A 13,094-nucleotide genomic window follows, 5' to 3' on the forward strand; every position below is an offset into this window, starting at 1 on the left:
AGGGGGTAGGTAGCAGTGCCTCAATGTCAGAAAAAAAGTACCAATTTGTACCTAGGCCTACTTAAGGGGCTGTACCCTCAAGGGTCTGCCAATTGTACCTTAGCTGCAGGTAAATGTACCATGCTGTACCATTTTGGGGAATCTAGGAGAACAAAACCAGGGCTGTACCCCTATTTTCTCACAGTATACCCACTGAGCCAACGTATATTATTATTATAATTATTATTATTATTATTATTATTATTATTATTATTATTATTATTAATGGTTAAGAGCAAATGGATGCATCTTCCAGTTCCGTTGTTCAATTTTGTTTCCACCTCCTTTATTTGGTTCGTTGTTTTAATGAAATACACAATAAAAGTATTAGAGCTTTTATATATTAAACTTTACATAGGCCTATGTATTAGTCATATGTACGTATATAGGCTATGAATTGCAAGCTATGCTGAATTACTTCTCATTTTTTTTCGATTGCTTAAATGTTTTTCTTGGACGACTTTTCATTTGGTAGCATTTATTAATAGTTTTCTTTCTTTCGTTTAGGGAAAGCACATGTTTGCTCCTGGGTACCGCCGCTAATTTGGCAGTAAAAGAACAGGGTCAGGCATCACAGAAACGGTCAGGAAATCGTAACACCTTCAGTACAAATATCGTGTGTCATTTCTACACCGGATTTAATACGTTTTCATTTTAATTTTGCTATTCCATAACCAAGAGAAAACATACAACAAAACATTGTAGGCCTATACGTACCTTTATGCGCGAGTGACAGTGAACGTGCCACCTGTTTCCTTAGGATGCGCTCCTAAAACGCTGCCCCTAAAATACCGTCCCATAAGACCCTCTTCTTGAAATTCCAGTTCCATAAGGTCTTCTTTAAGACGATGTGCCATAAGTCTCACTGGTGCGCCCGTTAAAGTCCCGCACTCCGATTCCATGTCACCGGGACTTGGCTATTAAAAAAATCTGTAGCAAAGTTGCATAATAATAAAAATACCGACGATGATGTCAGGAAAGAGTCATCACGTGATTTAATTTCTCCTTTAAGTTGCTTTGCTAGCTGTGCAGACGCCAGGGACGTGGTTTGGGATGTAAATAAACGGGAAGGATTAGACCGCTTCATTAGCGGGAGTCCTCCCCCCTAAGGATGACTGACGGCTGCTGTCGGGGTCAGTAATTGCTCTAAAAGAAGCCGACGGTCTCCGCCGAGGGGGGGCGCATCTAATGAGGCAGCTCGCGGACTCTTTCAAACATCCATTGTCTTAAAAACAAAGAAGTTCTTCTGGAGTATTTTGTTAATCCTCTCATTACCCTTGTTAGGGGGGAAAAACTTTTATGGAAATATATTAGAAAAAGGGAGGAAGAACTCGTTTCTATGTAAAATTATTATTAATCCACTATCTGAAACTGACTTCATTTATATTTTCATATTTAAAGCTTGTGGGAAATGGTTTGCAACATAAATGACAGATACAAACGGGAAAATAAAAGGTTTAGGCCTAATTTATGAAAGTTTAGTTTTTTAGCAAATGATATTAAAAAGTGTACAGCTGACAGTCTTGCATTTTAATGCGCAGTGCCAATTTCGACACGAGTCTTAATTGGATAATGCATCAAATTAATTGTGACGCTGACTGCAGTCATTTTAAACTTATATTAAAACACGTTAAATTGCTCTATCTTTACCGAAAATCATAACAGGTCTTTGTATTTAAAAAAAATTCTGTAGACGTACAGAATTTATGCACTGAAGAAATGTATTAAGGTCTAATTGATCATCCACTTCCTGAAACCACCCATCTTATTCAGGGTCTCAGGGGGACTGGAGCCTATGGGTGTAAGGCAGGGAACAACCAAGGACCAACCCAATACAGGTCACACTCACACATGGGCAATTTGGTAACTCCAGTTAGCTTCAGTGTGGTGACGGACAGTGGGAAGAAACCAGAATACTTAGAGGAAACCCCACACTGACATGGGGAGAGCAGACAACACACACGGAATCCCCAGCGACTTGAACGCAGGTCCCAGTTGTTAACCACTGCACCACCATGCTGCCCCTTATATTCACTTATATCCATATAAATCATTTTTAGAGATAAAACATTACAAGAGCAAAATAACCTAAGAGGGTTGTTACTTCAGGGTGGCCTGGTGGCGCAGTGGTTAGCATTGTAGACACATACTTCTAGAGTGTGGGCTTGAGTCTCCACCAGGGTTCTGTGTGTGTGTGGAGTGCTCCAGTGCCCCCCACCCCCACCCCACAGTCCAAAAACATGCTGAGACTAATTGAAGTTGTCCATGTGCGTTGGTGCCCCATCCTGGGTCATTCCCTGCCTTGTGCTCCTGCAACCCTGAGCGTGATAAGTGCTTTCAGAAGACAGATGGGTTACTTTCTGCTTTTCTTAAATTAATCACTATTTCAGGAGTTTTATAATCAATTTTTAATCATTTGGCCAAACTTTGCTTTTTAAAAAATATGGCGAACTTGCGACTTTGAAAGAGATCAAGTTAAACAAATTTCTGAAATCACTAAATATGCCCCAGCATGGATACGAACTTAAATGTTTGGCTGTTTGTTGCATTTAAGTGCTGAATGTCAAAACCTAATGAAAAGTGAATTATTTAAAACTTTTGTATTGTGTTTAATATTACAGTCATTGCAGTACTTAATGTGACACTATTTGCCAGAACAAACTGTACACAGAGACATTAACTACCTCCTGCAGGTATTTTGGGTTTCTGATCTCGTCTTTATATAAAGGTGTTGAAATAAAATGAGTCTGAACTACTCACCTGAAGTAGCAACCTGTGAAATCTGGCAAATTGTGAAGTCGTGATCGTAAAGTGTGTGTTTGTGTGTGTGTGTGTGTGTGGGGGGGGGGGGGGGGAATAATCATTTTATCACGTTAATATATTAAGGCTGTACATCTTTGCCTCTTTGCTCATTAGCTTAATTGAATGCTAATTGGTTAAGCGGGTACAGTGTAGCCAAGCTGATTATATGATCCCTATAAGATGACAGTTTAAGCTGTCTTAGATCCTACCAGGAACGAGGCGGACAGAGCTTCAAGGCACGGTGACTGCTGGGGGGTATGAAGGAGTAGCGAAGCAGCTGACCCCCCCCCATGTGACCACTCTGTCACCTGAACCCTGAAGACAGGCTTCCTTGATAATGTTTCCTCTCCATACTTCAAAAAACTGCATTTCAGCTCCTTAACCACACCGCCACCTGCTGGCCATGAGAAATCATAGCACGTTCATTTTCAGTGAGCTGCCAGTGAGCTTAGCGGTGGTTCCCACTCAGCTCCAACTAGCCATGCAGAAAAACACAGCCACCCAACGGGGCCTGAGGTCTGTATCATCAGGCATTATGTTCCTTCCTGAAAAGTAACAGTAACCTGTCTACACCTTGGTGGTCTTCTTGGTATATGGTGGTCTTCCTGATAATATGGTGGTCTTCCTGGTATTTTGTGGTCTTCCTGGTTTATGGTGCTTTTCCTGGTATTTTGTGGTCTTCCTGGTTTATGGTGGTCTTCCTGATAATATGGTGGTCTTCCTGATAATATGGTAGTTTTCCTGGTATATGGTGGTCTTCCTGGTTTATGGTGGTCTTCTTGGTATTTTGTGTTCTTCCTGGTTTATGGTGGTCTTCTTGGTATTTTGTGGTCTTCCTGGTTTACGGTGGTTTTCCTGGTATATTGGGGTTTCCCTAGTGATGTGCGATGTGCCCTTTCCCAGCTGTGAGCTCACAAGATTTGAGCCCTCAACCTTGATTATGAAATTCAAGCCATAACAGCATATGAGTGTAAATCACATTATGGTGCTTGCACCATAAGTGAAGTGTGAAGATTTTGCTTTTACTGCTCCAGGATTCAAGTTGTCCTGTCCCACGAAAGACATGGAAAAAGAAAGAAATTTTCTATGCTAGTTTTGTTCTCCCTCAGAAATGTGAAATGACTTTTCCTTTAATACTTAACCACATGCTCTTAACTTCATTAAAGAAGATGAATTCCTAGGAACTGATGATGTATTTTGACACCTAATCTGCTGATTAGTAGCCATTCCTATCAATCAAACCTCCGCCAGCCAATCCCCTCTCGATGATATGACCAATCCCTCACAGCCTTCACGTACCCTCCAATTCACTCCTCTGTTGCCTACTATTTGAGTCCATAGCAATAAGGTAACGTTCACACAAGCAACACCAGTCAAAGATGTAATAACCCTTTACTATAGAAATGTTACACCTGTGCTGATTGGGCGAGACACCATAGGAAGAGGCGGAGTTTATAAGCAGGGCACAGCTCTTCTAGGTGCATTTCTATCAAGGTAAAGATACTGCAGTTCTTTCATTAATCTGTTTCTGAGTCAGCGACTTGAGGCGCGGAGGAGCAGAAGGAGCACTCAGCCGCACAGGGAGTAACCTCCAGGGACCACACGGTCACAGGTCCATACCTCATACTCCCCTCACCACCACCACCTCCCCCTGGCTGATGACTTTCTTTAATTTCTCTAACTGAATTATAGAACAGCCTGGAACGATTAAACAGGGATATTTACAGGGAAACTAGGATCAGACTCACAACTGACGAGTCTTTGCCCTAAGCCCCTCCCCTGCAATAAACAGTGGCTCTGTAATGTTCTGGTGTCCATTGGAGCCCCTTGGGTCCATCTGACCTCATCTCCTCTGTTGGGAGGGGACAGAGGGAAGTGGACCTCATTCCCGTCTCCATCAGAATCCCACAACACGCATTCAGACCCCAGAGACGCTGGATATCTAAATAGCTTCCCTTTAATGCATCAAACCTTCAAAGCTAAACCAAACCCGATACACTCATACAGCGATGCCTAAACAACATTTTTGAAATATAAATCTAGTGTAGGAATTTATTTACATATACACATATGTACAGCAATATCTGACTGGGCCTTGATGCTCCTTCAGCTTTGGCTTTGTTGTGCATCACTTTAATCGAATACTAAAGGTAATGAAACTTATTTTAATTAATTAGGCATTTAGCCTTAATTCAATAGCCCCATTCTTAGGGTCTAGCTTTTCATTATGCAAATTCTTTTTAATATGGGGTGAGCCCTGCCAGGACATTCACAGACCGAAAAATGTTTTTGGAGAGAAGGTCATTTTACAGAACTGCAGGCAGGGTCGCGGTGCATTCAGTTACTAGAGTCCATTTTACAAGATATGCATCATGGGTAAAAACAGTGGGTTATATACATTAGTGACAAAGGAAGTGATGTGGCCAGAGACTGCCGTGGTTCACATGAGGGCACACTTCTCCTCCGCGGCCTGCTTCACTTCCGTTATAGTCGTCTGGGCTTTGCTCTTGATGGACTCAAAGTCCAGATCCAGGTTCTGGATCTTTCCCAGCAGGGAGTCGTTGGCCTCCTCTTGCTCCTCATCCTCCTCCACCATCTTTGCTAGCTCCTCGGGGAGGTAGACCTCTCCTCCAGCCATCTGCATGGTAGCGTCGTCTTGTGCACTCTGGCAGTGTGTAACAGCGAGGGAGACGTCAGTCACTCAGACACAGAGATTACACAGGTAGGGTCATCAGGTGACACCCAACCGCTTTTAGTCATTTAGCAAAGCCAGTGACAGGGAGGGGAGGCTAGGGGCTGAGGAGGTCAGAGGTCAGGGGGCGGGGCTGCGTACTTCCGGAAGCCGGTATTTGTCCCTCAGCTGGACACGCAGGTTGGCTCTCTCTGCTTTCTTCATGGCAAAATCCTTATCGCGCTGGATCCTGCAGAACAGACAGGCTATGTTACCCCCCCCACCGAGCTTCAGTAAAACCCGGACCTGAACTTATAAATGGCAAACAGGCATCAGGGTTTGTGGCAGAAGCCAGGCACTAACCCCAAAGTGGGTTGGCCTTCTCATGGGGCTCCAATCATCATCCTCCTCCATGCTGATGTCATCAATGCCTGCATCACTCATACACACTACACTCCATTTTTGTCAGGACAGTAAATAAGAGGACGGTGAAAATCCAAACACTTGGCCCAGTGGGTATCAGAGATTAGAACATACCTGGATGCACTGGGAGCATTAAAATCATACATGATTATCACCTGCTAGAAATATCAATTCAACAGCAGAACACATGCCCCTGATTACCTCATAGTTACAGCACATGTCAGCCTACATTTTATACTAAACTAGTCCAGTTGACTCTCCAGTCAACTCCAGTTGAAAATTCTTAAGTTCCAACCCTGGTTACAGCACAGGAAAGGACACATAGCAGTGTCAAAATACACCAGAACATTCCAGAGCCATGTTATACAAAGACGTCATGAAAACTGCAATATATCGAACAGCCAGCCAAGGCTCTGCATCCCTTCTGAGTTACACACATTCACTTTCTGTCTTCACTCACATCCTGACTCAAGACTGCAAAATCTGGCCCCGTGTTTAGAAATATGTAAATGACTGGACAACTGACAATTACCCACCGTCAGCAATATTAAAGATGTGCCCTGATTTCAAAGACGCAGAATTTTGGGTTGAGTGCACCCTGTTCTTTATATAGCGCCTTCCTGAGGCGGATAACATGAGAGACAGGAGCTCTCCGGGCTCCGTTTGAGTGAGATGGGAGGAGAGAGGGAACATTAGGATGCAGGGGCTCTGAGGTGCAGTGAGTAGCAGTGAGTAGCAGTGAGTAGCCCTTAGCAACCAGACGCATTCCGAATGGGTCATTCGAGTGCAGCGGGGATGTGGCTTATCCACAGATCCCAGCTGCTTGGTCCTGACCCCAATCCTCACTTAATTCCCTCACTGGGGGTTATGTAAGCAGGTGATACAGTGAGCCCTGGCTCTCCTCCTGTTGAAGCTCCTGATCAGCTGACCTTGGGGGGGCGCCCCCGGGTAATCTTGTTACAGCACCTGGTCCTCGACCCACACCCTACTTTAACCTTGTGTTGTCCTTCATTGGAGTCCTGCGGTGTAAGCATGGAGGGGGGGGGGGGGGGGGGGGCATGTCAAACCCAGCCCAGACGCAGTGAAACCCGGTGACGCGAATCTCGCCATGTACCACTGGCAAGTGCGAAAGGCTGAGCTTGTGGGCCTCCGCAGTTAAACTAAAAGTTTCTTTTGACTATAAACAGGATTTCCTTCCCTAGATCGCGCCTACCTTTGTCATGTGACCCGGATGTAAGGTCAAAGGTCAATTCAGTGAGAAAAGGCGTGTTGAAAAGAGACAATGAGCACCTGACGAGAGTTTTGGACCTAAAAGACTCTGACTGAACAATGAGGACACCCTGATGGGGGCACACCTGAACTCCCAAAAAATATCCTACCAGGATGTAAAGATTTTTTAAAGGACCTGTGGTGAGCCCCCTCTTGTCAACCCCCCCACCCACCATGCTAACGGAGCCCCGGACTCACTTCTCCTCCACCAGCTGCCTCTGGTACTCCTCAAACTCCTCGCGGGACATGCCCTTGGACTGTGGTGTCTCCTTGCCATCGGAGCCCCCCTTGGACTCGTCGTCGCCACTGCCGGTGCCCATGTTCTTCAGCTTGTCTGCCATCATCTGCTTCATGAAGAATGCCATGGCGGGTCAGGCTATGGGTGCTGTGCGTGTGGGGGGACCCCAGGAAAGGTACGTGAGGAGAGAATAAAGAGGGAGCAGAGAGCCTCGCGTCCGCAAGTGCCCGGGGGAGGGGGGGGGGCCTGTCACCGCCGTCCAGTGAGGTGAGACGATGTGGGTATTGGTGTTAGCACACGGGCAGTAAGAATGGATCAGAGGCTTAACTCATTAGTGGCTACTTTGAAGCAGCCAATTGCTCTCACCTTGGCCCAAGCTCACAGGAAGCCGTCACTTAGGGGTCGTCATGGCCACAAGGGCGGGGCTTCTGATGGGACTAGAAGATGGCCTAAAGTACAGCTCCAAGCGATTGTGCTACCGGTGCAAAGGTTGTGGGTTCAAATCCCAACAAACATGGATAAATTGTTACAGTACACTTCCACTAGTACGTGTTGTTTTGGATAAAACTATCAGATAAATGGTGAAATGTAACCACAAAGTTACCTCTGAAAGGCAGGTAATACTCAAAAACATAATGTGTCGATTTTATGAGACATTTTGTTTAGCTTTATTCCTGTTACTGAATCAGTTAGACAAACGTATCACAAGATAAGCATTGAATAATGTACTAACAAGCCTTTTAATACCCCGTATGATAACGTCTGCTTATTTGTTGGGAAATAGCCGTCTGCTTTATTCAAGGGGAATAAGGTCACGTCCAGCAGCACAGCCAAGGTGTCATTGGAGCACAGATGGATACTGAGACATTAAAAACTCCGACCACAACGCAGGACTTCAGGCACCATCAAAACCTCCGTATACAATCACACATCTGAATAATCAGACTTTAACGAGATATTGAGAATTGAAATTTTACATACAAATAACAAATAACATGAATGGGCTTCTTATCGTATTTCAGTCTTTTGTAGACATTTGTATGCTTTCAAGGAGTTTCAGATCGAGTTTGTGAAGACCGCTGTGTCGTATTCGCTGTCAGTAAGACGAGTCCGCTGTTTATTTAATATGCCCATCTGTATTTTTCAAATATCATTATTCTCTTTAATATTGCTGGTTATCCAATTAGGAGTTTTAAGGAATTGGGTAAATCCAAACAAATAGCGGATGGATTGAAAACTAAACGCCGTGTGTGAGTCCCAGTGTGTAAATCGTTCATCAGTAGCACAGTAATTCCTTACTTACAACGACCATAACATTCAATATTTACGGTTTAAGTCCCCTGTCCCTTTGGACGTAGCGGGGCAATTAGCGTTCGAAGCGACAGGATATCTGTTACTCCATTTGTAATCTTGGATTAACCATTCCCCCCCCCATACACACACACACACACACACACACACACACACACACACACACACACACACACACACACACACACACACACACACACACACACACACACACACACATAAATACACGTAATCTCCCTCACTCTGCTAATCAGTCCCGCCCAACATAGGAAGCCCTGAAAATTAAGTAGACCTATGCGAAACCTATGCATGGGTATTGCGGCACTCAATTAATTTGTTCTTATCTTTGTAACAAAGCATAATATCTATCCCCTTTCAACTTGAGAATGCTTTTCTCCGACAAATAGCCCCACAAAGTTTCATTCAATTTTATGGCGGAAATATTAAAATCTACCTGCAGTCACGCGGCGCATAACAACATTTCCCCCGCTGGACTTTTTCTTACACAAAAGTGTTTTCAGTGTAGAGGGAAAAATGATTGGTTCAGAGAGATAAGCAATAGATTGTAGAAGAGGTTGATTAAAACAACTAGAGGAGGCAGAACTAACCAATCAGATGTCTTGGTCCCGTAAACTCTGAATCTCAATGATTGGTTATCTCTCTGAACCAATCATTTTGATTTCCCACGCTCTTATATAGACCAGACTCGAACTGAAATGGGATTCGATTAACCCGACTTTAAGTGAGTATCACTATTTAACAAACACGCAGTACAGTGTTTGCCAGCACGCTCTTTAAGACTGAACAAGCTCTGATCGACATATGCTTTCCTCCAGCAGAGAGCAGAGCCCGCGGCGTCCCAGGTGGCAGTGCAGGGTGACAAGCGGCTTAAGGCGCAGTAATCCGCCCTACCCCAGAATCAGTGTTCATAGGGACGTTGCTATAGATACAAGAGCCACCAGCCCATAATCCCGGTTCATTCCCAACTTAGATACCCCACCTGCGCTGGGGTCCAGGACCACACACTTGAAATGTGCCCAATAAATATAGATAGTGTGCGCATAGCGGGAGAGCGGCTGCTTCCAGCAGTATGGGAAACATTTAAGAACACTTATTTGAACTATTAACCAAAAAACGTATATACAAAATGTAGTATTAAAGAAATATATGCTGGGGTGGGGGGGCATGGTGGTGCAGTGGTTAGCACTGTCGCCACATGCCTCTGGGACCAGGGCTCAAGTCTTCGCCACGGTTCCATGTGCGTGGAGTTTGCATAGTTTCCCAGTCTCATTGTGGGGTTTCCACTGGGAATTCCCATTTCCTCCCACAGTCAAAAAACATGCTGAGGCTAATCAGAGTTACCAAATTGCCCATAGGTGTGTGTACGTGTGTGTGTGTGTGTGTGTATGTGGGTGAGTAATTGGTGTGTAAGTGTGCCCTGCAATGGGGTGGTGCCCCATCCTGGGTAGTTCCTTGCCTTGTGCCTGTAATAGTGATGTGGTCAAGATCACCTAAACCGAGACCAAGTCATAACCAAGACCAGAGTGTATTAAGACAGAGACAAGACCAAGACTAGGGCAGGGCTAGACCAAGTCAAGATCAGAAAGAGTACCAAACACATTATAAAATGTGGAGCACAGGCACCATCTTGGGGCTAGGCAGTATAGCCTAATATTTGTGTCACAGTGTAATTTGAACCATGGACATTTTTCCTTTACATAGAAAAGCATTATTTCGTTTATGATCCACTGAATAAACACATACATAGCAGACGATTTTAGAGTCCAATGCTGATGTTTATCACTGTCGTTTTCCCGATTATGTAAGTTATGACTGGAAAATTGAAACTTGAGAATGAAACTTCATTTACCAATACCTTTATAATGCATAATAATGGTCAGTATAACAATTAAGGATGCTATGTGATGCATTATGAAGGTATTTATAGTGTATTATAGATTACATCTTCACAGAGCATTCATAATGCATAATACACATGACTATGATGTGTTATTCCTTTTTATAAAGTTATAGCTGTTGTTTGTAATACTTTATGAATATATCATAGTGCATTATGAAGGTATGTATAATGCCATATAATGACTGATTTAAGCATAGAGTTTTTGCGTGGATCATTGCGAAAGCGAATGTGTGCTTTGTTTTCTGTCCTGTGTAAATAATATCAATGCTTTATGGATTGTTGGGGGTGCTTTTTCGTGGAAAATATATGTCTCATTGCACACAGGACTACTCTGAAATGTCCTGGTTGACACGTATCTGCAGCATCACATGGACATCGGGGGGGGGGGGGGGGGGGGGTGCCTCTGGATTGGCAGACAGGGGTGGTGGTCCCCCTCTTCAAGAAGGGGAACCGGAGGGTTTGTTGCAACTATAGGGGGATCACACTCCTCAGCCCCCCTGGTAAGGTCTATTCAGGGGTGCTAGAAAGGAGGGTCCATCGGATAGTCGAACCTCGGATTCAGGAGGAGCAGTGTGGACCAGCTCTATACTCTCGGCAGGGTCCTGGAGGGTGAGTGGGAGTTTGCCCAACCAGTCCACATGTGCTTTGTGGACTTGAAGAAAGAAGGCATTAGACCATGTCCCTCGGGGAGTCCTGTGGGAGGTGTTCCGGGAGTATGGGGTGCTGGACTACCTTAAAAGGGCTGTTCGGTCCCTGTACGACCAGTGTCAGAGCTTGGTCCGCATTGTCGGCAGTAAGTCGGACTCGTTCCCGGTGAGGGTTGGACTCCGCCAGTGCTGCTCTTTGTCACCGATTCTGTTCATAACTTTTATGGACAGAATTTCTAGGCGCAGCCAGGGCGTTGAGGGCGTCCGGTTTGGTGACCTCAGGATTAGGTCTCTGCTTTTTGCAGATGATGTTCCTGACCCGGAAAAGCAGTAGGAGATGGATGGATGGATTTTAGCACACAACACTGCAACATGCACAACCGCATCGTTTTGCGTTTGTTGGCTTCTCAGAGTTAACAAACGAATGAATATTACGCCTTTGTAGTAAATACTGAGGCGTTTTGATGAGTGTTGTTGACTGCTCTTGGAAAAAACCTTGAGTCCTCTATGTCCAAGACTGAGACAAGACCTACTAAAAATAAAATCAATTCCGAGACGAGACCAAGACCGCACAAAAACAGCCTGAAGACCAGTTTTGAGTACTACAACACTACCTTGTAGCTCCTGGGATAAGCTCCGGACCCCCGCGACCCTGAACAAGATAAGCGGGTTCAGAAAATGAATAGAAATATATGTTATTACCACAAACAACAGGAAAATCCTCTTTGTAAATACACTACTCGAAAAAATTAAAGGAACATTTTTAAATCGTACAGCATCAAGTCTATTAAACTTCTGGGATTTTGATCTGGCCAGTTAAGTAGCAGAGGGGGTTGTTAATCAGTTTCAGCTGCTTTGGTGTTAATGAAATTATCAACAGGTTCCCTAGAGGGGTAACAATGAGACGACCCCCAAAACAGGAATGGATTAACAGGTGGAGGCCACTGACATTCTCCCCTCATCTTTTCTGATTGTTTTTCACTAGTTTTGCATTTGGCGACCGTCAGTGTCTCTACTGTTAGCATGAGGCGATACCTGGACCCTAATGATGTTGCACAGATAGTCCAACTCCTCCAGGATGGCGCATCAATACGTGCCTTTGCCAGAAGGTTTGCTGTGTCTCCCAGCACAGTCCCAAGGGCATGGAGGAGATTCCAGGAGACAGGCAGATACTCAAGGAGAGCTGGACAGGGCCGTAGAAGGTCCTTAACCCATCAGCAGGACCGGTATCTGCTCCTTTGTGCAAGGAGGAGCAGGATGAGCACTGCCAGAGCCCTACAACATGACCTCCAGCAGGCCACTGGTGTGAATGTCTGTAACAGAACAATCAGAAACAGACTTCATGAGGGTGACCTGAGGGCCTGACGTCCTCTAGTGGGCCCTGTGCTCACTGCCCAGCACCATGGAGCTCGATTGGCATTTGCCATAGAATACCAGAATTTGCAGGTCTGCCACTGGCACCCTGTGCTTTTCACAGATGAGAGCAGGTTCACCCTGAGCACATGTGATAGACGTGAAAGGGTCTGGAGAAGCCGTGGAGAACATTATGCTGCCCGTAAAATTGTTCAACAGGACCAGTTTGGTGGTGGGTCAGTGATGGTCTGGGGAGGCATATCCATGGAGGGATGCACAGACCTCTACAGGCTAGACAACAGCACCTTGACTGCCATTAGGTATCAGGATGAAATCCTTGAACCCAATGTCAGACCCTATGCTGGTGCAGTGGGTCCGGGGTTCCTCTTGGTGCACGACAATGCCCGGCCTCATGTGGCA

General features: G+C 45.0%; 1 protein-coding gene across 4 annotated transcripts; it reads right to left on the reverse strand.

Annotated features, from left to right (window-relative positions):
* Positions 1-4,838: 4,838 nt before the first annotated feature.
* cplx4c (complexin 4c) lies at positions 4,839-9,327 on the reverse strand. Of its 4 annotated transcripts, none has more exons than XM_048989511.1 (5): positions 9,208-9,288; positions 7,809-7,917; positions 7,403-7,548; positions 5,675-5,762; positions 4,839-5,506 (listed from the first exon to the last, which is right to left on the reverse strand). In XM_048989511.1, the coding sequence occupies exons 3-5, from the start codon at positions 7,546-7,548 to the stop codon at positions 5,282-5,284; spliced, it is 459 nt and encodes a 152-aa protein (XP_048845468.1). In that variant the 5' UTR covers positions 7,809-7,917; positions 9,208-9,288; the 3' UTR covers positions 4,839-5,281. The 4 variants fall into 4 exon arrangements, with proteins under 4 accessions (XP_048845468.1, XP_048845465.1, XP_048845466.1 ...); XM_048989508.1 differs by having other exon boundaries at positions 7,403-7,589; XM_048989509.1 differs by lacking the exon at positions 7,809-7,917 and having other exon boundaries at positions 7,403-7,589; positions 9,208-9,327.
* Positions 9,328-13,094: the final 3,767 nt, after the last annotated feature.

This window comes from Brienomyrus brachyistius, chromosome 21, assembly GCF_023856365.1.
Source record: "Brienomyrus brachyistius isolate T26 chromosome 21, BBRACH_0.4, whole genome shotgun sequence".
NCBI lineage: Eukaryota > Metazoa > Chordata > Actinopteri > Osteoglossiformes > Mormyridae > Brienomyrus > Brienomyrus brachyistius.